The following is a 26396-nucleotide window of genomic DNA, read 5'->3' as shown; positions in this document are numbered from 1 at the left end:
AAATTTACGGAGTGAATTTACAAATTGACTGGTTTGATGAATTTACTGTAACATATATAAGTCGCTTGCAATCACTACAAAATAAAAGCATCCAAAGACCACCCACCCCCTCCCATCCTCTTCTTAAAGCTGATACTACTACCTATTTCCTGACATAAATCATGATACTCTCATACACATACTAATACAAAGGAACCCCCCCTCCCCCTATAAGACTCCTCAGTTGGAGAGAAAATGTAAGTTTTACGCCCTCACGGCAAAGCCATTAGGGGCATGTTACACGGGAAAACCCGGCTTTGTATGAAAGACTCCTCAGTTGAAGACTTCCTCACTTTTAAGACGTGACCTTTGTAACTTTAACCCCAGTTTTAGACTCCCTTTTTTCTTAAAACCTGATTTTCTCAGATTCTTAAAGGAGGGGCTCCAGTGTACTTCCATACGCATACAGTGGAACCCCCCTTTTAATACCCCCCAATTTAAGACTTCCTCTCTTGTAAGATCCTGTTTTCTTAGACTTTTTGATTTTAACCTCTGTATAGTTACCCCCATTTTAAGACTCCTTCCTTTTTAAGACCTGATTTTGTCCGATTTTTGGAGGTCTTAAAAGGGGGGTTCCACTGTATTCTCTCCTTCTCTGCAGCCGTGGGGTCAGTGCTCCCTTTCCTGACGGTGTACCTGCAAAACCTGTCTGTGACGGCCCCGGAGACAGGTGTGATCACAGGTGTGGCGGTGCTGGTGGCGTTCATGGTTCGCCCCGTGCTAGGAGTGGTGGCTGACGTCTTCCAGTCGCGTCGTCTTCTGCTTGCTGTCTGCTGTCTGCTCTTTGGTTCGGCCTTCTGCTCATTGTGGTAAAAACTGATGATGTTGGTGGAGGTGGTGGTGGTGGTGGTGGTAGTGATGATGACGATGACGATGATGATGATGATGGTGCTGATGGTGGTGGTGGTGGTGAGAATGATGATGATGATGATGATGATGACGATGATGATGATGATGACACACAAGCGCGCGCATGCACGCACGCACGCATGCACATGCACGTTCACACACACACACTCACACAGAAACACAAGCACACGCACGCACGCACGCACACACACACACGCACACACACACACACACACACACCACCCAACCCACCCCCACCCCACCCCACCCCACCCCCTCCCCCCACACACACACATGTCAAAACCGACGAACAATGCAACAACTGCCTCTCACCTATTTGTTTTCTCTTGTAGGTTTTTGCCAAAGAGACCTCCATCCGATTTGCCGTTCCAAGCCTTGAGATGCAGACCAGCCAGTGTCAACCAACAGTGTATGCACGATCTCTTCCACACCTCTCCACAGATACTCTGTATTCTCTCATGGTCAAAAGACAGTCAAAACCTGCCCTCCTATTTCACAATTCGCGGAAGACAAGAAATAGTTAATACTGAAGTAACGTCGTCAGTAGTTCTGCAGTTATTGAATGACCCCTCGTATGCGGCAGGCGAGAGGGTCGACCAAGACGTTTTGAGTGGGGTGAGCCTGGAGCCCAGTGGGGAAGTGATTTTGACGTTTAATGACGTTTACTTTCATGATTTCCAAAAGAATATTACCAGGACTTCTGCAAGGACTGCACATTTGGCTTGCTCAGCTGTAACGATTGCTGTGAATGAAAGTCAAAACCCTTCATTTTCAGCGAAACTATCGAACGATTTAACGCCCTATCGAAGCAAAAACGAAGAAAGCATTCGCCAAAATGTATCCCTTGATCACCGAGGCATTCAACGTCAAAAACAAGTCGTTGAAACGTCGTTGAGCTCAGCCCCTATAAACGCTCAACCTTCAACCGACCTTCAATGTCACCACAGCTGCACTTTGGATACTGACCCCTCCAACCCACCGGCCTTCACCTTTGACCTTGTTTTCTTCTTGTCCTTGACCCTGATCTCCATAGCACGATCGTTCTACTCGTCGGCCAACAGTCTGTCGGACACCGTGACGTATAGCCTGCTGGGTTCGAATCGCTACCAGTGGGGGCGACAGCGGCTGTTTGGAACGCTGGGCACGGCAGTCGTGGCCCTTCTCTTCACCACCGTCAATGACCGCTTGTCCGGAGGGGGCTTCAGGTTTGTTGAACATTTTCTGTGTAGTTTGCAATTTGCAATCGACCTTGAAAAGCAAAATAAACTTCATGAACGGAAACTGTAGCTCTAATTTAACTGGCCTATTTATAACATAGAAAGATTGAACTAAAACAAAAGTGTGTCACGGTTATATATTCTGGTTTCAGTGCTCTGTTTATCACGTGTTGCTGTCTGACTCTTCTCGCCTGCGCCACAGTCTTCTTCCTTGGGGTCGACGATGCGAACACCAACACCACCACCGACACGCATACCGCACAAAATGACACACAGAACAACACAAAAGACACAGCGAAGGCAACAGAAGAAACAGAGAACACAATAAAAGACAAACAGAACACAGCGGAAAACATGCACAACACCGCTAAAGACACAAAAGACACAACAGAAGATATAGAGAAAAGAACAGAGGACGCACAGAACACAGCAGAAGACGCAAAGAACAACACTACAGACAAGGGTAACACCGCTACAGGCACACACAACGCCGACAACGACGCACGCAAAAACACTTCAGACAAACAGATCACCTCACAATGCAAACAGAACACCACCACGGAAGACGCACTGAACTCCACAAAAGAGACCCATAAATCCACCACTACCACCACCCCCACCACCAGCAACACTAACAACAACAGCAAACCACCACGACCACCAATCCTCAAGAACCTCCGCAGGCTTCTACGCGAAACAGCCGTCAAGATTTTCCTGCTGAAAATCCTCATTCTTGGCATGTTCTGCGGTTCCGCCCAGAACTTCATCTTCTGGTATCTGCGCGAAATGGGCAGTGGTCAGACCGTGCTGGGGACGTGTCTACTGGTCAACTGTCTGTCTACTGTGGTCATCCTCAGGTTTGCTGCCGTCATCATCAGGAGACTTGGCGAGACTCGGACCATGTATCTGGCTTGGCCGGCTTACGTTGCCAGGTGAGACGGGATTCAGTGATTGGGGTTGTGATCATTTAAATGTACTGGTGGGTGGGTTGGATGGCGCTTGTGTTTGGGGGAGGAGTGGGGTGTAGTTGTGTGTTAGCCTGAAATTCATTTGGTTGGTTGATTGGTTGGCTATTATTTTTAGTCGTCTCTTCAGCTGATATTGCTGTTCAAGACCGATGCAGTTTGTGTCCTTACTCAGTTCACATGGCAAGCTTCAAGCTTACATTTATTTACAGTCCGGTTTATGACTGTAACTTTCACATTTGTTGGGAAAAGTCGACTTTATGAAACTGGCTGCAGAAAAACTCATGCACTGAATTTTCGTTTGAAAAGACTTCGCGAATTGACATTATAGACAGTGTGTGTCTCAAACACGTGTACATGAACCACTAGTCGATTATTTGTCCCCGAAAAAGCAAGTGTGCTCATTCTTTCACAACCCACTAACAAACCCAACAGACTTGTTTCCGGAGTTCATTCATTAATATGCGGATTTTACTATTTCAACAGGTTCGTGTTGGTGTCGGTGATCAGTGACCCGTGGCTGGCCGTTCCGCTCGAGCTGCTTCACGGCGTGACGTACTCGCTGCTGTGGGCAGCAGTCTCGGCCAGCACGCAGGTCCTGGCGCCACCAGCAACCCACGCCACGTGCCAGGCCATTGCTGGCGCCGTCTACTGGGACTTGGGTCAGTCTCATCACCTTTCTTCTTCTCTTCTTTGCGACGTATGACGAATTTCTATTTAAGAGTTATGAAATCCTTTTTTTTCTTTCTTTTTTTCATTTAGTCAAGTTTTGACTAAATGTTTTAACATAGAGGGGGAATCGAGACGAGGGTCGGGGTGTATGTGTGTGTGTGTGTGTCTGTGCGTGTGTGTGTGTAGAGCGATTCAGACCAAACTACTGGACCGATCTTTATGAAATTTTACATGAGAGTTCCTAGGAATGATATCCCCGGATATTTTTTATTTTTTTCGATAAATACTTTTGATGACGTCATATCCGGCTTTTTGCAAAAGTTGAGGCGGCACTGTCACACCCTCATTTTTCAATCAAATTGATTGAAGTTTTTTTTAAAGCAATCTTCGACGAAGGCCGGACTTCAGTATTGGATTTCAGCTTAGTGGCTTAAAAATTAATTAATGACTTTGGTCATTAAAAATCTGAAAATTGTAATACATTTTTTTTTATATAAACCGATCCAAATTTACGTTCATCTTATTTTACATCATTTCCTGATTCCGAAAACATATAAATATGTTATATTTGGATTAAAAACAAGCTCTGAAAATTAGAAATATAAAAATTATGATCAAAATTAAATTTCCGAAATCGATTTAAAAACAATTTCATCTTATTTCTTGTCGGTTCCTGATTCCAAAAACATATAGATATGATATGTTTGGATTAAAAACACGCTCAGAAAGTTAAAACGAAGAGAGGTACAGAAAAGCGTGCTATGCAGCACAGCGAAACCACTACCGCGCTGAACAGGCTCGTCAGTTTCACTCCGTTATGCACAAGCGGCGGACTACGGTCATTGTGAAAAAATGCAGTGCGTTCAGTTTCATTCTGTGAGTTCCACAGCTTGACTAAATGTAGTAATTTCGCCTTGCGCGACTTGTTCTTCTTTGTCCATTGGAATGAGCTTATGTATATGTTGAAACAGTTTGCATTTCTTTCTTTTTCATGTGCTTTTTACATTTAGTCAAGTTTTTTGCGGGGGGAGGGGGGTGTGTGTGAGTGTGTCGATTTGGCCAATGTTTTAACATAGAGGGGGAATCGAGACGAGGGTCGTGGTGTGTATGTGTGCGTGTGTGTGTGTGTGTGTGTGTGTGTGTGTGTGTGTAGAACGATTCAGAGTAAACTACTGGACCGATCTTTATGAAATTTTACATGAGAGTTCCTGGGCATGATATCCCCAGACGGTTTTTTTCATTTTTTTGATAAATGTCTTTGATGACGTCATATCCGGCTTTTTGTAAAAGTTGAGGCGGCACTGTCACACCCTCATTTTTCAATCAAATTGATTGAAATTTTGGCCGAGCAATCTTCGACGAAGGCCGGACTTTGGTATTGGATTTCAGCTTGGAGACTTAAAAATTAATTAATGACTTTGGTCATTAAAAATCGACGTGGATTACATGATCTTTTTAGTGCGCCCTTGTAGTGGAATGCATGAATGGAGACTATCAAGCTAGTTGGGAACTAAATCCAAAGTTCGAAACTATCGCTCTAGTGCGCAATGCATGGCACGATATTTTCAAATGTTCCGACCTAAGTTGGTGACTAACTTGCCTAAATTTGGTCCTCCTCCGAGGAGGACCAAATTCCTTAGTTTCGAACTATTGCAAAAATACAAATGGCGGCCGCCATGACAGTCTTTGATTTTGCTGTACAAAAAAATCAAATATTCGGCAGTCCGACGCATGAACCAAAGAATGATGTCGACAAAAAAGTTGAAACATTGATTGCGCTTTGGAGGGGGTTCAAATACAAGTCGTGAAGTGACCGGCACAGCTGATTTGGGACACGATCTACCTTGAGTCGGGAGATTTGCTATGAACATTGACTAAATTTCCACTTTTTACATCAGCGACTGTACAAATTTGGCTTGTACATCTTCCTGTCGCTGATTTTAATCGGTTTGGATCATCCAACAGGTAAGAGCAAGATTCATCCGTTGTGTGCGTGTAGTTTGTGTGTCCCACGGTGTGTGTGTTCGTTTGTGCGCCTCGGTGTGAGTGTGTGTCAGATTATATTGCAATAATACATTTGTTAGAAAGTGAGAGCAAGGGTAGATCTAGATCTATGGGCCAGGCAGTACTGTCTGAGTGTCTCCGAAACCGTGTTCAGTGTCATAGGAAAATAGGCCTACGAGCCATTGTGTAGTGGTGACGATGAAAGATACAGTTGTTGTTTTTCTGACAGTGACATTGACAATGAACGATCGTCAATGCATTGATCAATGATTATGCACAGCAGCATCGGTTTCTTCGGAACTGTGCACTGTTGACTGAATTTCCCACGGTGGAGCAATGAACAGTAGACACTAAAACAAAGCTAATCTAATGCATTGAAGCATCGCTGTAGATCTATCTCATTCAACTAACAATATAATGCAGTGAATGGCAAATCTATCTCTGAATGAACTGTTGTGTATCCTTATTTGCTGTAAATGTCCTGGCTCACACTGCACTCCCAACATTAGAAGTATGTTTTCTAAGCTGAATGCATGTATAATTTGATATAGTAAGTGTGTAAAGCCAAGAGTAACACAAACTGGCCCAAAACAATTTTTGTGTGAATACAAATGAAGAAAGAAACTGACTTCACTTGAATCACTGCCACTGAAAGTGTGTCTATTGTGTATTTTTAGAAGGGTTATTCAACAATGACTTATTTTTCTGTTTAAATACTTGATATTTACTCTGCATGAACAGAGTCAGAGGTAAATGCTGCTGTATAAACTATGATTGTGAAAGAGGGGATAAAAGAATCAATGAGCGAGTGGTTTAATTATAATACAGTTATTATTTATTGTTAATTAATTATTTTATGGTGTTTTTTTTCAGGCCTCCTAAGAAACCAGAGATGATGTGTGATGAAGTGTTCATACAGCTCTTGCATTCAGATATATATGGATTCTGGAGAGGATTCAGACTGAGTGGACATGCTGCTTTACAGACTACCATGAAGAGTAAGTCACACATTTCTGTACCACTACCAAGTACCTGCTTGTGCCTATTAAATTGTTATTGTAAAATTGATTTATGATATGTAAATTGGCACTGGTGATAGTAGTTTGAAGCTGTGTAGATGTTTTTGGCAGACTTTTGTACGTTGTGTTGTAAAGAGATCTGCGTTTCACATTAGATGCACTTACAATCTAGATAGATACATTCAGCTATGTCAACACTTGTTACATCTGAATCTGAGAGTAGTGGCAGGAGATGCAAGTTTATTGACACAAAAACATTACGGCTTTGTATAAAATAAATTCTTACATCTGTATGTATCCTTGCATAGTACAATTTGTACTATTTATACAAAATGGTACATAAAGCTTGGTTTTAGTTCTCTTTCTCTTCTCAAATCCTTTGCCACTATTCTTAAAGTAAATTACACAGTGTGAATGAACTAATGCAGCACAGGAAAGTAAAACAAAATTGCAAGATAAAATGAAATCATTACTAATTTACTGGAATTATTTTAAAGGCACATACAGTTATTCTTCCCTTGGCTCACCATCCTAGATCTTGCCAGGCTTTGGAATAAGAATGAATCTGTTCACTCGGATACTTCTACATTCAACACCCTGGCTTCTTCCTGCTCAGAGTTAGATTTTGTTGTGGAAACCACTCTCAGATTAACAAAAATGTTACTTCTTTACTTTTGAGAAATTCGTTCATAAACAAAATTCAACTATGCACATGAAGCAGTCACTGACTGTCAGGGTGTCAATATTTTATGTGTCTGGGTGAAGTTATGTTCCTATCCCATGTACAACTGGCCAGATCTGAAATGGCCAAAATCAATGGGATCAACACACATCCCCAGAATCTTCATCACTGGAAAATGTGGTGGGTTGAATGTATTTTAATAAAAAGGCTGACAGGCGAGTGCTTTGGATCCTGAAAGTTCTGTTTTGGACTGAAATCGAGACACATTTCCCAATGAAACTCAAACTGTATAGTGTTGATGCTGAAGAGCGAAAGTGTGTGGGTTGAGGGCACACTTGTTTTTGACTAAAATCGAGAAACATTTCTGCCGAGCACAAAGTTCATACACGCACAGATTTTTTTAATAGTTTAGATTACAATATCACACACACCATCCCCGATCCCAATGGTCATGTGAAGAGCAAGTGCTTCCTCACCCCCCTCCCCACACACACACACACAGCTCAACACATACACACCTTCTCCCCCCAACACACACCCTCCCCTCGCTAACCAAAACCCATCCCCGTGAATACTGAAGGTGCTCAGTTATATGTTTTCTTTATTTTTCAGGAAGGACCGCTACATTAAGGGAAGGCTGTTTGCACCTTGGTTCCTGGGTTCGCTGGGGACGATGATCAAATTCAGAGTACCATCACAATTCTGTGCTTTTCCATCTGATTCGGCTGAGAATGCTTGCAGAGGTTTCTACACTACCCGTCATAAAAAGTAGGCAGATGCGTTTGAGGGCAGATCTTACTGGTGAGGCTGTTGATTGAAAAACCAAGTATATGACTGAAAAGGCCATTAATTTCCCTACTTTATTCAGAAACAAAATTGGGTTTTCATGACGTAGTGTCTATGCAGTGAAACCTGCAACACAGACACCCCCCCCCCCCCCCTCCCACCAATCAAATTCACAAAATCAAGCTTCCCGTGTTAAAATCAACAACACAAATCAGAACAACTAAACCGAAACATGTTTTGCATGTCATTAGACAGAACAATCAAATCTTTATCCAAAACAGTCCGTTTTGTTTACATATATCTTGTCTAACATGAACGCTATGGCATGCTGAGCGTGTAGTTGTCAATCCTCTCAGTTTTTGAAGTCGTTTTAGCGGGTAATGAGACCAAAAATGGTACATTTCAGAACTCCTCAACGCATTGTCTTAAAACTTGTCAGTGATTTGGGCTAACACATGTCGTTAAGTACACACGGAATCTCAAGTCATGTGAGATATTAGTTCTACTGTTGCGCGACATGCCAGAACGAATTTTAAAAATAAAAATGTACCCTGTCCAATGAACTGAATTTGTAAAAAAAATTAGCATGCATTAAGAAAAATGAAAGCTTCAATTTACCTTTAATTTCATACATTTTCAACTATGACTGTTCACAGCGCACTTGTACGCACACACACATTCTTGGAAAATGCTCTTTCAAGAGCCATGATCAGTTAAGCGTGTCAGCCGTGAGCTTTTCTAGGCGTAGGCCTACATTTGCGCTCAGCGCTCTGAATGAGGCAAAATATTAATGTTCGCGTTGAAATCCTCATACCGCCAATGTCTGATAAAATATGTACATGAAATTTAATTGTGTGGCGCATCTGTTATTGTTCTTGAAGATAACAACAAATTAATTGTTTTTCAATGAGTCAGCGAAGACCTACCATCAATTTAAGAACTCTTTCTGGCATGTCAATTAACAGCAGACTAATGTCTCAAATGACTTTAAAATCCGTATGAACTTTCCCACATGTGTTACTACTGTTAGCACAAATCACCGCAACGTTGAAGGCAATGCGTTGAGGAGTTACGAAAACGTACCGGTTTTTGTCTCATTACCCACTAAAACTGCCTTTTACAGCTTCTCAGAGGAATGACACCTACACAAATCAACATGCCTTAATGTCAGTGTTAGACCAGATATGTGAACAAAACTGACTGATTTGGATGCAGATTTGATTGTTTTTTCTATTGACGTGCAGAAGATGTTTTGTTTTGGCAGTTCTGATTTTTTGTCAATTTTAACGCGGGAACATTGATTTTGCGAATTTGATTTTGCAGGGTGTCTGTGTTGTATGTTCCACTGTATAAACACTATGTCATATAAACCCAATCTGCTTTCTGAATAGGTTTGGGGAATGAATGGCTTTTTTCAGTCATATACAGGATAAACCAAAAAAATGTAACACTAAAACAATGCTAATAACTTCTACATCTGTTGACCGAATCACTTTATTTTTAAGGTACATAAACCGCAGCCAGTGCATGACCCTTCCACAAAGTGGACATTTTGTAGATCAAATGTAACTGGTCAAATGGTCTGACTTTTGTGCTCTATTTCAAAAAATAAATTCCAACTTCGGCGGTCGATTCACTAAAACGAAGTTTGACCATGAACGGTATCAATACTTACTTAATTTAAACCCTCCAGACTTTTAGCTTTTATATTATCTGAATGTCTGTGTATACACCCCCTAGATCATCGGTGACCTGAAGAAAGCAGTTATATACTCATAGACAGACGCGTGTGAAGCATGTTTAAATGTGGAGTACGCTCATTTAAAACAAAAATACACCAAGTTTGTTTGAGAATACTCCAAGTCCAAAACAGGGATTCCCAGGTCTGAATGTTGATTAAGGTATACTTTTGTGATTCGAATTGCCCCGAATGTTACAATCTTGAGCGCTTAGATCGGGCAAGTTTCGCTACCGCTCAATTTTAAAACCCGTACCGTTGAGTCGATCCCCAAAATTGGGAACTTAATTTAAAATTGCACAAAAGTCAGCCTATTTGATCTTCAAAATTGTCACTTTGTAGAAGGGTCATGCATAGGCTGAAGTTTATGTCCACAAATGTAGGTTATTAACTTGTTGTGGGTTGCATTGTTTTTGGGTCAACCTGTATTTGGTTTTTTTAATAAACGGCCTCATCATAAAGATTTGCCCTCAAACGGATCTGCCTACTTTTTATGACGAGTATTATAGTTGGCTCAGTGGCTAAAGAAACATTCTACAGGATGAATAAACAAACAAACAAATCTCATGATTCTCTGTGTTTTAATGTGTGTGTGTGTGTGTTTTGGGGAGTTTGTTTTGGTTTTTAGTGAGAGGATGGCTGGTGGTTTGGATGGGGTGAAAAGCTGAGTGACACTGTGATTGTGGATAATTAAATTGTTGTTGCTGCTGTCAGTTTCAATGCACCGTTCTTCTTGCAAACGCCAAGTTTGGCTTACTATTTTATATCTGCATGGGCTCTTACATGAGGTTAGGCCATCTATACACTTTGATACATACCAAACATTTACATTCTGACTGGGTCATGTGCAAAGTTGGAATGTTTGAATGAATACATTTTGCGGATTGATGCCAGTAGAAGTTAAACAAATTAATTGATCAAACATTCCAACACTTCAAAGTAAACACACGTGTTTTTGACAGCTGATATATGTTAAAGTGGAGGGATGGTTTTATTCCACGTGAAGCCTGCATGCCACATCTGAGACGTTGAGCGAAATCGTTTACACAAAATATGCAATCATTGTTTATCATCATTTAAATTAAAACGTTTATACACAATGACACAACAAATGTTGTCGGAAACTCAAAAGAACACATGAAAGAATAAAACATGATCAATGCAGCAAAACGCGCCACTTGTACAGAGTGGGTTACAATTTCATTCTTTGTTTAATTTAGCCTTCACATTTCCCTTATCATATCTTATATTTTAACATCGTTCTGTTCTTGTCAGCTTGAAATGTTTGCAGTTTTTACTCACGAAACAGGTTAGTCTTCTGAAGTCAGTGCAACATCAAAGCTAAAATTTCACACATGAGATGCATTTTGATGATCAGCTCTACCATACCGAAGCAATGCATTTAAACTGGCGCAGATTAATTTTCAAATGATGTTCAAGCAACAGCTAGCTTCCTTATAGACAGAGTGTCTAAGTTACAAAATATAGTCATCTCAGTATCCAACTTCATTACCTCTGTTTCTTTGCTTGCTTGGAAGAACTTCTCAGAGTGTTTGCGGCATTTATCAAACAAGATCATACACATTAAAATATTGTCACTTCCTACTCATTGAATAATGTATTCATTGTATCTAATTATTCATGTTAAAGACCAGCACAAAATTGCAATCATTTAAATATGTCACTGACATAAAGTATTCTACCCGATCTGGAAAAAAGGAAGAAAATCATAAGTGCATGATTCAAATCACTGATGATGTCTTGTAATTCGGTAGTGTTTCCAGTTAATCTTTTCTCTTTACATCTCACAAATCTTGTACTAGTTTATTTTGTAAGTAGAACACCAGGCCAAAACATTGTTGGCTCCTTTTGTATGACATCACACATTTTCAAGGATTTGCTTGCTAACTTGCTTGTTTCTTAATTTGTTTAATGATCGCTCCAAATTACATTCCTTCCTTTATCTGGCACTCTTGTTCTCAACTTTGTCCCTCCCTCTTAGCGGTTTAGAGAGAGAGGGAGAGAGTGAGTGTGTGTGTGTGTGTTAGTGTTTGCGTATGCCTGTGAGAGAGAGAGAGAGAGAGAGAGAGAGAGAGAGAGAGAGAGAGAGAGAGAGAGAGAGAGAGAGAGAGAGAGAGAGAGAGAGAGAGAGAGAGAGACTGAGAGAAAGAAAGAGAGAGAGTTGATCTATTGTCTTGATTCCCTCATTCAATTTTCTTTTGTTGTATAGTGTAGAACTTAGACAGCTTCGTGACATACCTGTGGTGCGGTTTTATGGTCGTTTAACTCTCCATCGGTGAACCATGCAATTATTTCTCTTCAACGATTACTCGGTCTCTACTGACAACCCTAAACTCCACAAAACACGACTTTTTTCAGTTCAGAAATGTCAGTTTCGCTCCCATAAATTGAAACACAAACTTAAATACATCCATACATCATTGTCTGTTACAAAGTTCCAGCTTTGCTTTAAAATGCACAATCAGTATGAGGGACACGGACTTTTTCCCAGTACATACCGACTGAGCCATCACTCAAATCTTCGACGACACTGACTCAGCCTATATGCTGCGTACATCTCCCCGGTCGGGCAGTTTTAGCTCTCGTAATGTGCGGAAGAACTGAGAGAAACATTTGCGTTCTGCCTATGTTTGTCTTGTTTGCTCGCCAAAATAATATTGCATCGATCAACCACTCAAGTTCGCACTGATTTTGACGAAGTTGGGTACGACACTGTCTAGCAGTTCTGTACATACGTCAAGTTGACCTTAACCCACCAGGCGCGGCCGGGATTCGAATCCACGACCTTCCGCTTTGGAGGCCGGCGCCTTATCTACTTAGGCATTGCGCCTTATCTACTTAGGCATTGCGCACAGTCTGATCACTATTTCTTACGAACTCATTTTTCGCCTGGGCCAAGCTTTCACATTTGGCCTTGTAGATCAATTATTAACACCACACTAAATATCCCCCACCCCCCTATGGCAATCCGAATGGTGCAAAAGTCCCTTTTAGCTCTTGATGTCTAAATAACACATTATTTAGCTAAATAACGCGTTATTTAGCTAAACAATGCTTTATTTAGCTATATCATGCATTATTTAGCTAAATAATGCATTGTTTAAATTAAACAATGCATTATTTACAGATACAGAAAAAAGAGAGCCCAGAGCACTAAATAATGCATTGTTTAGCATAAATAAGAGATTGTGTTTGTAAATAACTCATTATTTATAAATAATTACGCGTTTTCTCTAAACAATATATTATATGTAAATAAAGTGTTATTTAAATAAATAAAATATTATTTAGATAAATAAAATATTATTTATCTAAATAAAATATTATTTAGATAAATAAAATATTATATGTAAATAAAATATTATTTATCTAAATAAAATATTATTTATCTAAATAAAATATTATTTAGATAAATAATTTATTATTTAGATAAATAATTTATTATTTAGATAAATAATTTATTATTTACTGTTTTTGCCTTGAAATAGTATTATTACACTAAATAATGCTTTATATAGCTATATAATAGGTTTCCGCTATATAATTCATGATTTGGTAAATAATACATTATATACCGTAAATAAAATATTATATACCGTAAACAATTCATTGTTTAGCGCATCGCGAAGCCGTTTTTTCTCTTGTTGTTTTTTTCCACGTGTTTCCGTGGATCCACGAGAGCTCTGTTGATTCTCAAACTGACCAATCAGACAACTAGCATCTGTACACTAATTAAAGTCCCATTGTTGAGTGTGACGAAAACTCGTGGTGACGATTTTAAAACATGTTGGGTCACGCATGGTCCAATCTTACATGGTCCAATCTTACATGGTCCAACCTTACATGGTCCAACCTTACATGGTCCAACCTTACATGGTCCAACCTTACATGGTCCAATCTTACATGGTCCAATCTTACATGGTCCAACCTTACATGGTTCAACCTTACATGGTCCAATCTTACATGGTCCAATCTTACATGGTCCAACCTTACATGGTCCAACCTTACATGGTCCAACCTTACATGGTCCAATCTTACATGGTCCAACCTTACATGGTCCAACCTTACATGGTCCAATCTTACATGGTCCAATCTTGCATGGTCCAATCTTGCATGGTCCAACCTTACATGGTCCAATCTTACATGGTCCAACCTTACATGGTCCAACCTTACATGGTCCAATCTTACATGGTCCAATCTAACATGGTCCAACCTTACATGGTTCAACCTTACATGGTCCAATCTTACATGGTCCAATCTTGCATGGTCCAATCTTACATGGTCCAACCTTGCATGGTCCAACCTTGCATGGTCCAATCTTACATGGTCCAACCTTACATGGTCCAACCTTACATGGTCCAATCTTACATGGTCCAACCTTACATGGTCCAACCTTACATGGTCCAATCTTACATGGTCCAATCTTGCATGGACCAATCTTGCATGGTCCAACCTTGCATGGTCCAATCTTACATGGTCCAACCTTACATGGTCCAACCTTGCATGGTCCAACCTTGCATGGTCCAATCTTACATGGTCCAATCTTACATGGTCCAACCTTACATGGTCCAACCTTACATGGTCCAACCTTACATGGTCCAATCTTACATGGTCCAACCTTACATGGTCCAACCTTGCATGGTCCAATCTTACATGGTCCAATCTTACATGGTCCAACCTTACATGGTCCAACCTTACATGGTCCAACCTTACATGGTCCAATCTTACATGGTCCAACCTTACATGGTCCAACCTTACATGGTCCAATCTTACATGGTCCAATCTTGCATGGTCCAATCTTGCATGGTCCAACCTTGCATGGTCCAACCTTGCATGGTCCAACCTTACATGGTCCAATCTTACATGGTCCAACCTTACATGGTCCAACCTTACATGGTCCAATCTTACATGGTCCAATCTTACATGGTCCAACCTTACATGGTTCAACCTTACATGGTCCAATCTTACATGGTCCAATCTTGCATGGTCCAATCTTACATGGTCCAACCTTGCATGGTCCAACCTTGCATGGTCCAATCTTACATGGTCCAACCTTACATGGTCCAACCTTACATGGTCCAACCTTACATGGTCCAATCTTACATGGTCCAACCTTACATGGTCCAACCTTACATGGTCCAATCTTACATGGTCCAATCTTGCATGGTCCAATCTTGCATGGTCCAACCTTGCATGGTCCAATCTTACATGGTCCAACCTTACATGGTCCAACCTTACATGGTCCAATCTTACATGGTCCAACCTTACATGGTCCAACCTTGCATGGTCCAATCTTACATGGTCCAATAATATATATGGACCATGTAAGATTGGACCATGTAAGGTTGGACCATGTAAGATTGGACCATGTAAGGTTGGACCATGCACGATTGGACCATGTAAGGTTGGACCATGTAAGATTGGACCATGCAAGGTTGGACCATGTAAGGTTGGACCATGTAAGATTGGACCATGCAGGGTTGGACCATGCAAGGTTGGACCATGTAAGATTGGACCATGCAAGATTGGACCATGTAAGATTGGACCATGTAAGGTTGAACCATGTAAGGTTGGACCATGTAAGATTGGACCATGTAAGATTGGACCATGTAAGGTTGGACCATGTAAGGTTGGACCATGTAAGATTGGACCATATAAGGTTGGACCATGTAAGGTTGGACCATGTAAGGTTGGACCATGCAAGGTTGGACCATGTAAGATTGGACCATGTAAGGTTGGACCATGTAAGGTTGGACCATGCAAGGTTGGACCATGTAAGATTGGACCATGCAAGATTGGACCATGCAAGATTGGACCATGTAAGATTGGACCATGTAAGGTTGGACCATGTAAGGTTGGACCATGTAAGATTGGACCATGTAAGGTTGGACCATGTAAGGTTGGACCATGTAAGGTTGGACCATGTAAGATTGGACCATGCAAGGTTGGACCATGTAAGGTTGGACCATGTAAGATTGGACCATGTAAGGTTGGACCATGTAAGGTTGGACCATTTAAGGTTGGACCATGTAAGATTGGACCATGTAAGATTGGACCATGCAAGGTTGGACCATGCAAGGTTGGACCATGTAAGATTGGACCATGCAAGATTGGACCATGTAAGATTGGACCATGTAAGGTTGGACCATGTAAGGTTGGACCATGTAAGGTTGGACCATGCAAGGTTGGACCATGCAAGATTGGACCATGCAAGATTGGACCATGTAAGATTGGACCATGTAAGGTTGGACCATGTAAGGTTGGACCATGTAAGGTTGGACCATGTAAGATTGGACCATGTAAGATTGGACCATGTAAGATTGGACCATGTAAGGTTGAACCATGTAAGGTTGGACCATGTAAGATTGGACCATGTAAGATTGGACCATGTAAGGTTGGACCATGTAAGGTTGGACCATGTAAGATTGGACCATGTAAAGTTGGACCATGCAAGATTGGACCATGCAAGATTGGACCATGTAAGGTTGGACCATGTAAGGTTGGACCATGTAAGGTTGGACCATGTAAGGTTGGACCATGTAAGATTGGACCATGTAAGGTTGGACCATGTAAGATTGGACCATGTAAGGTTGGACCATGTAAGGTTGGACCATGTAAGGTTGGACCATGTAAGATTGGACCATGTAAGATTGGACCATGCAAGATTGGACCATGTAAGATTGGACCATGTAAGGTTGGACCATGTAAGGTTGGACCATGTAAGGTTGGACCATGTAAGATTGGACCATGTAAGATTGGACCATGCAAGGTTGGACCATGCAAGGTTGGACCATGTAAGATTGGACCATGCAAGATTGGACCATGTAAGATTGGACCATGTAAGGTTGAACCATGTAAGGTTGGACCATGTAAGATGGGACCATGTAAGATTGGACCATGTAAGGTTGGACCATGTAAGGTTGGACCATGTAAGATTGGACCATGTAAGATTGGACCATGCGTGACCCAACATGTTTTAAAATCGTCACCACGAGTTTTCGTCACACTCAACAATGGGACTTTAATTAGTGTACAGATGCTAGTTGTCTGATTGGTCAGTTTGAGAATCAACAGAGCTCTCGTGGATCCACGGAAACACGTGGAAAAAAACAACAAGAGAAAAAACGGCTTCGCGATGCGCTAAACAATGAATTGTTTACGGTATATAATATTTTATTTACGGTATATAATGTATTATTTACCAAATCATGAATTATATAGCGGAAACCTATTATATAGCTATATAAAGCATTATTTAGTGTAATAATACTATTTCAAGGCAAAAACAGTAAATAATAAATTATTTATCTAAATAATAAATTATTTATCTAAATAATAAATTATTTATCTAAATAATATTTTATTTAGATAAATAATATTTTATTTAGATAAATAATATTTTATTTACATATAATATTTTATTTATCTAAATAATATTTTATTTAGATAAATAATATTTTATTTATCTAAATAATATTTTATTTATTTAAATAACACTTTATTTACATATAATATATTGTTTAGAGAAAACGCGTAATTATTTATAAATAATGAGTTATTTACAAACACAATCTCTTATTTATGCTAAACAATGCATTATTTAGTGCTCTGGGCTCTCTTTTTTCTGTATCTGTAAATAATGCATTGTTTAATTTAAACAATGCATTATTTAGCTAAATAATGCATGATATAGCTAAATAAAGCATTGTTTAGCTAAATAACGCGTTATTTAGCTAAATAATGTGTTATTTAGACATCAAGAGCTAAAAGGGACTTTTGCACCATTCGGATTGCCATACCCCCCTTCCATTTCAAAGTAGTGATGAGCGACCTTTGGTACTTTACACCGATGATGTCAAAATCGTTAAAAATGTATAACTTACAAATTTGCGAAATCTTTTTACCGACAATTTAGAGCCAACGCTTCGTGCAGCGAGCTTCGCGGGGTCGATTTCGCCCAATTGTTATCAGACTTGAATTGATCTCGTGCGTGCAAATTTCCCTGAATACAAACCTGAGTTGCCAGCTTCGTTCTGGGTCACTGGCCACCAACTCTTCATCCCCGCTTATACGAGGGGGTGTTTCTATGTAAATGGGAGTCGTTGTGTGCATGTGTGACTGAGTGTGTGTTTGTGTGAGAGTGTGCGTGTGAGTGTGTGTGTGTGTGTGTCTGCGTGCGTGTGTAGTTGTACGTCTGTTCATTCATTCGTTTGTTTGCGTGCACGCGCGCACATGTGTGTGTGTGTGTGCGGGGGGAGGGGTGTGTGTGTGTGTGTGTGTGTGTGTGTGTGTGTGTGTGTGTGTCGATTTGGCCTAATTATTATCAGACTTGAATTGAGCCGTCTTTTTTACCAACAACTCAGTGCAAAAGACTGAACAAACCAAGACTTCTCTTTTTGACCCTGTATTCCATAGAGACATCTCTGACGTCATAAGTGAGAAAAGGTAGAGAAGACGTCATAATGCGAAGCATCACGTCAGGTAAAACATTTGTTCACATATCTCACAGGAACTGACAAAGAATCGGTGACTTCGTCATATAAGCAGAAGAAAAGCAAGTGTAAGGTCACCGTCAGGCTGTGCATGTATCGGTGTCGGATCTCATTAAATGGAAGTTTTACACGGCTGTGTGTTTCACGTCAGTACAGGTCGCGGGCTGGGCAGCCTGTTGTCCGGTCAGCTGTTCAGGGCAGTCGGGGCACGCTGGACGTTCCGAGCTTACGGAGTGACCGCTGCTTTCATGCTGCCTGTCTGTGTGCTGCTGGACACGCGATGGCCGCTGCTACACGACGCCAGGGACGTAGTGGTCAACGGTCAAAAGATAACCACTGGTAGGTTTGGGGGGGCCGCTAGCTCAATTGTTTTTACGATATGATGTGTGTGTGTTTGTGTGTGTGTGTGTGTGTGTGTGTGTGTGTGGGTGTGTACGTGTGTGTGCGTGTGCGTGTGTGTCTCTGAGTGTGTTTGTGTGGTTTTGTTGTTGTTGTTGTTGTTGTGGTTGTGTGTGTGTGTGTGTGTGTGTGGGTGTGTACGTGTGTGTGCGTGTGCGTGTGTGTCTCTGAGTGTGTTTGTGTGGTTTTGTTGTTGTTGTTGTTGTTGTTGTGTGTGTGTGTGTGTGTGTGTGTGTGTGTGTGTGTGTGTGTGTGTGTGTGTGTGTGCTTGCTACTGATGCTAGGAGAGGTTATAGAGTGATTATATTTAATGTAAAATACTATGTGCTAGGCTGGAGTGATTGTTTCTAAACCGCAATTATCACAACGAATTCCCAACCTTAGGCAATAAAATATTCTGTATTCTGTAGAGTACTGGACCAAAGATATTCCACCGCTAACGTCGCTATAGGATTATCTTTAACTGGATTTGTGATTCGCGGGTCTCGGGTTCGAATGTCTGTTGCGTACTTTTTAGTGCTGTATTGGATTATCTAAAAGGGCATCAGACTATCGTGTTTTGTCATCATTTTCACGAGTTTTCAATCATAACCAGCTGGGAAATAAATACCACTGTTCCCCATATGTAACAAATCGAGGTTGTGAATGGGTTTGAGCTTTCAGGCGAAACGTGGATTGTCAAAGTAAAAACCAATCAGGCTGATTGTTTTAATGTGTGGAACCATCGCGGCTTTGGATTCGTGTTTCCGAGGACAACGATTGTTAGCATTCACTCACAAAGACCCAATCAATGTTAATAGTCACCGCGGTGACTCATGGTCAATTTGCAACTGATCTCTGTTATAGCAAAATGCACAACAAAAAGTCATAAAACACCTAAAAGAAAAGGAATATGCCAACGATTTACGGAACTCGCAAACATGATCGCAGCTCAGTCTATAAATGTTTAGACTGAAAGAAAAGCGACGAATAATTTACCGGTACCTTGGACGTCACAGACAAGTGTGACGTGTTATCTCGAACTACTGTGACGCGCTTTGAGTCCCGGAATTGCGTTCTAAAAATTACGTTAAAAATAGGGATCCCGTCTGTTATTGTGCGTATTTTTGCTCATCCAAAATAAGGACAAAAACGATGTTTGGTGGCTTGTTGTCAGACCATCATTTTTTTGTTGGTCCTATAGTAGGGGAAGGGCTCCTAATATGAACCGGCTCGTAATATGGACCGGCTCGTAATAAGGACCGGCTCCTAATATGGACCGGCTCTTAATATGGACCGGCTCCTAATATGGACCGGCTACTAATATGGACCGGCTCCTAATATGGACCACATGGAGCAAATCGCCTTCGGTTTTCATATTTAGCAACCTCGGCCCATATGAAACCGAACTGTTCTTTACCGTATAACCAGAGACTGCCTACGTGTGTTCGGTAATACCACGCAATTCCACGTAAAAAGCGAAGGGCGTGCTGACCTAAATCACAGAAGCAGGCAGAGAAGCACAGTCGCTGGCCCTAAAATTTCTTTCTCCTTTCAATGTTTTGCACTGTGCAGCTACTCTAGTTCAGCCAGTCCTCCGTTTCTTAGACGCTAGATTTGGCGAGTGTGGCGAGGAAGCTCAGTAGCGAGGGTCACCATGGGGGGGGGGGGGGGGGGGGGGGGGGGGGGTCTGTGCACGTGCACGTTGAGGCCAAAAGTGCCATGCACGGTGATCCACGGTGCACGTTACGAAAAAGCTCCATGCACGGTGCACGCCGGACCTCTGTGCACGGTGCACGCTTCGCGAATATCCCCATTCCAACGCACGTTACGTCCAAAAAGCCCATTCCCGGTGCACGTGGTATTAAAGCATCGCCCCCCTCAGTAGCGTTTCTTAGGCAATTCTCGTCGCGAGGAACACACACACACACACACTCACACACTCACACACACACATACACGCACACTCACACATACACACGCACACACACAGTGTTCGTCTCAAGTATGGCAGGGCCGGACTACCGGGGGGGTTATGGGGGTTGCGCAACCCCCCCCCCCCCCCCTAGCCTAAACATGTACCTCACTTATTTAAAACATTTTTTATTATTGTTTATTTTATGCCGTTTCATGCAAGGAGCGACCATTTTGCTATCTCAGAATATGACCTACCCATCAGCTTCAGGGGGCTTCGCCCCCTGACCCCCACTGGCTACCCCCCCTCCCTCCTCTTAGCATAGTCCGGCCCTGTATGGAGTCCCACAGCTATTTTAGACCCAGTCTTGTTTACGCTGTACAGCCAAGAACTCTCCGACATTATCTCTACGTATAGGTATGAACACCACAAATATGCTGACGATACTCAGAGAGAAGAATCTGCTTCCTCCAGTGATCTTACAGTGGGAAATCTTGGACTTTAGCGCTGTAAATCCATAGCCTCTCACAATCCAGTGGCATTTTTTACTTATTGTTGATAAAAAGTCCCTGAAGAATTTTATCCTGAAACTAAAATTTAGTTGACGGATTGAGCTCCAAACTTTAGCAGAATAAATTAATTTGGTCATTTGATCGACGAAAATGACGAGAAAATGCATACGTAATATCGACAGAGTCGGAGAGAGTTGCCTCCCCTCCTTCCTAATATCGACAGTGTAAATGCTTGTCTCAGCTTCGACCTTGGTCGATAAAGATGAAACCGAAGACGACATGCCCCCCTCGGACCAACAAAATAGCTTGTCTGTCCACCAAACATCTTATATTATTTTACTACAGGTCCACATACGTCAGACGATGACGTCGAAGCTCAGCCTCTACGTCACTCAGAACAGTCTTCATCAGATTCTGTGGTGAAACCTGCACAGGGCTTGTGCACTTCAGAGACTGAACACGGCATTCAACAAGCAGCGACATCTACTACAACTTGAACTTGAACTTGAACTACGACAGTTATCAAAACGGACGTGAATAAGTCAGTTTAATGTGTAAAAAATTGTGTTTTATATATATATATATATAATATATATTATATATATCCCATGACCTCCCTTCTTTGTCTCTGTAACTTCAGTATGGGTATATATGTTGTATTTTTATAGCTCAATAAATACATCATGGACTCCAAAAAATATATGATAGTGCAGATTCCGATTTGGGCAAAGGACTACTTTCCTCCCGACCTTTGACCTCGCTCGCGCCGAACAATGTGACACATTTGTATGAAGTTCTAAAATCGTATTGCACGGCTCAGAAAACCATATCAGTTGCACGCAAAAATGAATCTCAGAACTGATCTGATGTATGAGATGCAATAAGCAAAAGTTTCTTTCATTATGAAAGCAATGCAGGTCGAAAAAAACGAACATTCAACTTACAAGATAACCAGATGCTAGCGAACCAAAACAAAAACACGAGTACCCTCCCCTTGCATCGTTAGCAGACGACTTTTGAGAATCTGTCGGTAGTGTGTTTTGCCGGTGTGCGCCTTCAGCTATCAAACATCGGCTGTTTCACGTGTTTTGCGAGCAAGTCTACTCTTTTGCCTGGCTCTGCAGTAAGTCCACATATTTTTCCGTAATCCAGTCATATTCCTTCAAAATGCAATCAATCGGCGGTGACAGACGTGTCGGTCGCGTTTTCCTCTCACCCATACCAGTTTAAGTTCATCCATGCAAACACACTCGCAAAACAGTTTATCACGTAGATACATTTCAAATAGGGAGCAAATGGTTAAATCTAAACCTACATATTTGTTCCCTAAGATTTGCTTCTCTGTCAATAAGCCTAATTACACACGTTCGAGAAAAACAACGTGGAATCAATTCTGAATCGAGTAAGCCAAATGGGTCCCAAACCCGTTTCGCCCGTTCTGCCGACCTGAAACGCAAAACAAAAGAATTGTGCGCTTCAACTAAACTAATTTCTATTCGACTTCATTACTTTCTTGCAACTTATGAACCTTTACTTAAAGCTTTTAAATGGTCTGAAAGTAGTGTTACCGCGTACTTATCGATGCACTCATTCGTTTTATTTTTTCAGCGACGGTCACTTAGTTTAAGGTTGCAAAAGGGCTAAGTCTCGCTGGCAACAGTTTTACCCTGCACAGATCGCAACAGTGCCGCTAGTAGTCTACACTTTGTGTTTGATGGTAGAATGGGATATACAGATTACAACACTCGTGGTTTTTTTATATGGCTTGTATTTCAGTCAAGACCCAGCGGGAATATCAATCGAGAGACACTCGCCAGAGGCTCGTGTCTCCCGATGATATTCATCCGCTGGGTCTTGACTGAAATACAAGCCATATAAAAAACCACTCGTGTTGTAACCTATACATATACACAACAATAAACAGTCCAACACCAGCTAGAATGTCTCATTTTTTTAATTCTAAATTTTTGGCCCGCAGCCCTTCTTCAAGGTGCACAGACCAAGCGTCTATGGTTACAACACAGCAATGACTTTTTATTGTTGTGTATGAATAAGAGGAAAAAATGAGTTTTCTTGAATTATGTATATGTTATAGATATGTATATCAACCACGTTTTGACCTGTTTGAAAATATTTGAATTAATATGAACTAATTGCAGAACTTTGAAGTGTGTAATGATGTCCATGGCCTTTTTCTTGCTTGATAGTCTGTATTTGTTAGTTAGTTAGTTGTTGCTTTTTGGGTCCAGCGGACCATATAGGCCAAATCAGGACCCTGATAGTCTGTATGCTGCTCAGTCTCTCTCTCTCTCTCTCTCTCTCTAATTAGTTCTCTTGATTATAATGTGTTGATGTAATTCTATGTGCCCTTTTTTTGGCTCACGTAAGTGTAGCCTATGCGATCATAACTTTGTCTGTCTGTGCGTTTGTGCGTGTGTGTGTGTGTGTGTTTGTGTGTGCGTGCGTGTGTGTGTATGTCTGTGGTAGAAACTCTAACATTTGAAGACGTCACATTACATTGACGTCACATTATGACGTAAGAGGGTTAGACGTCACGCGAAGGAAGTACTGAAAGTCTCGGTCATTATTATTTTGAGCGCGCCGAGACTAGTTGGCAGTCGTGTCCTGTAAGTAGGCTACATGCAGACAGACAGATCTAGATCTAGTGTCTCGCTTTCTTGCACAGTTTCACCTATGCTCTTTCTGTGTGTGTGTGTGTGTGTGTGTGTGTGTGTGTGTGTGTGTGTGTGTGTGTGTGTGTGTGTGTGTGTGTGTGTGTGTGTGTGTGTATGTGTGACGGAGTGATTGAGTTTGTGTTACTGTTGTTTGTCGATTTCTTACGTGAGCCTTGATGGCTTCGCCTCTTGTTACAATTGTTTTGAATTTTGTTTTAATTTTTTTTAATTATCTTCTCTTATCTATATACCTTTTCATTTGATTTCCTATGGCTTGTTTGTTGTTTGTTTGTTAGTCGTGTGTGTGTTTTTGTGTGTATGTGTGTTTTGATTTTTTTTCTTCTTTTTCTTCTTCATTACCTCTCTTCTTTATTGTAATCTTTCTAACTTGCTCCGCATTAATTTTTGTTTCCATTGTTTATTGGTTGCATTCAGCATTTTTCATCTATCAATTTGTTCCATCTGTATTCTTCTTTAGTGGATATTATATGTTTTGTATTTGTTTAAGGACAGGTTTTTAGACAAGGCAATGTGCCTCAAAGCTTTATCTTTAAAAAAAATTAAAATAAAATGAAAGGAGTGCAGAAGAAAAGAAAATTTTGTTTTTTATAAAAAAAAAATTTTAAATTTAAATTACAAAAATAAATTACAAAAATATTACAATAAAATGAAAGAGAGAGCCAGAAAGGAGTGCAGAAAAAAACCTCGGATGAAAATAATAAACAAAAAAGTATTCCGGCCATAAGGAGCGTCGATTCAAGCACCTACGCCTTCCCACATCACACCGTATACCGTGGTTGCATTAGAAAAACGCAGCCGCCGGTTTTGGTTGCGCACTTCCGCCGTTTAACTAAGACACGCGACGTAAGTATCTCCACAAAATCACCTGTAACTTCTCACACATGACATATCATCACAGAAACATCGATTGTACTTTGGCCTAAGATGTTGCTGCATCAAACGATCGATCTGTTTCATTGCTTTAATGTGCTTGTGAACGTTGTGCTTCAATTATTTACACCTTTTTATGCGTATTCTGTGCAAGTTTTGACTTTCCACAGTCACGACGGACATTTAAGAGCATGATAATGATCACACACTATTGTGCTGTAATCAATGGCCATTCCTTGACATCTCGGTCAAATAATAAGTTTTAAAGTGGAGCAGAAGCGTCATATTTTATGAATCTGTGAGGACACCCCAAGATTTTTCGGTTGCACACTTCCGCCGTCTCTTTTTTGTTGCGGTTGCACACCGCCGTCGCAAGTGGTTGCACACCGCCGCCACTGTTTTAAAGAAAGAAACAGGACTTTATTTGTGTCTGTCTCTAGGCATGTTCCATACAGGTCTGGAAAATCATAAACCTTCTGGTGTATACTAATTTGGTAATATATTAAATTAAATAGCCTCTCTCTCTCTCTCTCTTTCTCTCTCTCTCTCTCACTCACTCTCTCTCTCTCTCTCTCTCTCTCTCTGTCTCTCTGTCTCTCTCTCTCTCTCTCTCTCTCTCTCTCTCTCTCTCTCTCTCTCTCTCTCTTATGTGGTTTTTTTTTTTTGTTATTGTCATTACTCACTGTGACACCAACATTCTGTTGTGATATGGCAATAGATGCCAAAACCCCGGTTACATCGGGGGAGAGGATTTCAGATTCTACTCAACACAACGCAACACAATACAACCAACGCTCAACCACTAGTCTACTGAGATAACAATAATATAGTAAGGTAGAGTGAGATGATCACAACGAAAAGACTATTTCATTTCACTCATTAAGATACATGGATTGGTACAAACCTGATATCGAAAAATAAATATGGGATATAATCCATGCAGCTTCATGACTGCATGGCTAAACCAAATGGGCTACCCAGGAGCTGTTTTTTTGTGTGTATGTGTGTGTGTGTGATCTTTTGTCCCTGGCTTGTTTTTTGTTTGTGGTTTTTATAATGAAAGAATGTGCTCCTTTCAGGTGATGGAGTTCAAGTGCTACTACTGTTCGGACCTTTTTTCAAGACTAACGGAAGTAGTACGTCATATTGAAGCGGAGCATAGTGGTGATCCATTAAAATTTCGAAAGTTGGTACTCGATGAAGCAACGGGAAAGAGAAAGTTCGTGTCAAAAGATTTCCGGTTGACACCCGCAGAGATTAATAAAGCTGGCCAGGAGATAGAGGTGAACGATGGCAGTGGTAAGATCACAATCAAAAACAAAACGTTTGTGGATCCGTCAAACAGTGAGAGTGTAGATCAGTCGCAAAGTGAGTGTGAAGCTAGCAAACCTGAGGGTCTTGATGCTGAAATAAACCGACTGCTGGAAATTCTACCAAATGCTGCCCAACGATTAAAGGAGCAAGGACTTTTGTCAACATGGCTTCTACTGCATGAATTGATATGTGAAGGAACATTTCCG

General features: G+C 41.0%; 1 protein-coding gene and 1 long non-coding RNA gene across 2 annotated transcripts in view; both read left to right on the top strand.

Annotated features, from left to right (window-relative positions):
- LOC138969699 (major facilitator superfamily domain-containing protein 6-like) overlaps positions 1-24748 on the top strand; it is a 25997-nt gene extending 1249 nt beyond the window's left edge. The window contains exons 2-7 of the mRNA XM_070342558.1: positions 641-848; positions 1242-2114; positions 2279-3058; positions 3578-3753; positions 18662-18844; positions 21656-24748. Coding sequence (XP_070198659.1) covers positions 641-848; positions 1242-2114; positions 2279-3058; positions 3578-3753; positions 18662-18844; positions 21656-21807 — 2372 coding nt within the window. The 3' untranslated portion in view covers positions 21808-24748. The remainder of the gene's footprint in view (positions 1-640; positions 849-1241; positions 2115-2278; positions 3059-3577; positions 3754-18661; positions 18845-21655) is intronic.
- Positions 5238-8400, top strand: LOC138968659 (uncharacterized). Its single transcript, XR_011456254.1, has 3 exons — positions 5238-5728; positions 6641-6765; positions 8081-8400. It is a non-coding gene; the product is annotated as an uncharacterized lncRNA (long non-coding RNA).
- Positions 24749-26396: the final 1648 nt, after the last annotated feature.

This window comes from Littorina saxatilis, linkage group LG6 (genome assembly GCF_037325665.1).
Source record: "Littorina saxatilis isolate snail1 linkage group LG6, US_GU_Lsax_2.0, whole genome shotgun sequence".
Taxonomy (NCBI): domain Eukaryota; kingdom Metazoa; phylum Mollusca; class Gastropoda; order Littorinimorpha; family Littorinidae; genus Littorina; species Littorina saxatilis.
The sequence above is the reverse complement of the archived record's forward strand: the minus strand, read 5'-3'. Positions and strand labels throughout refer to the sequence as shown.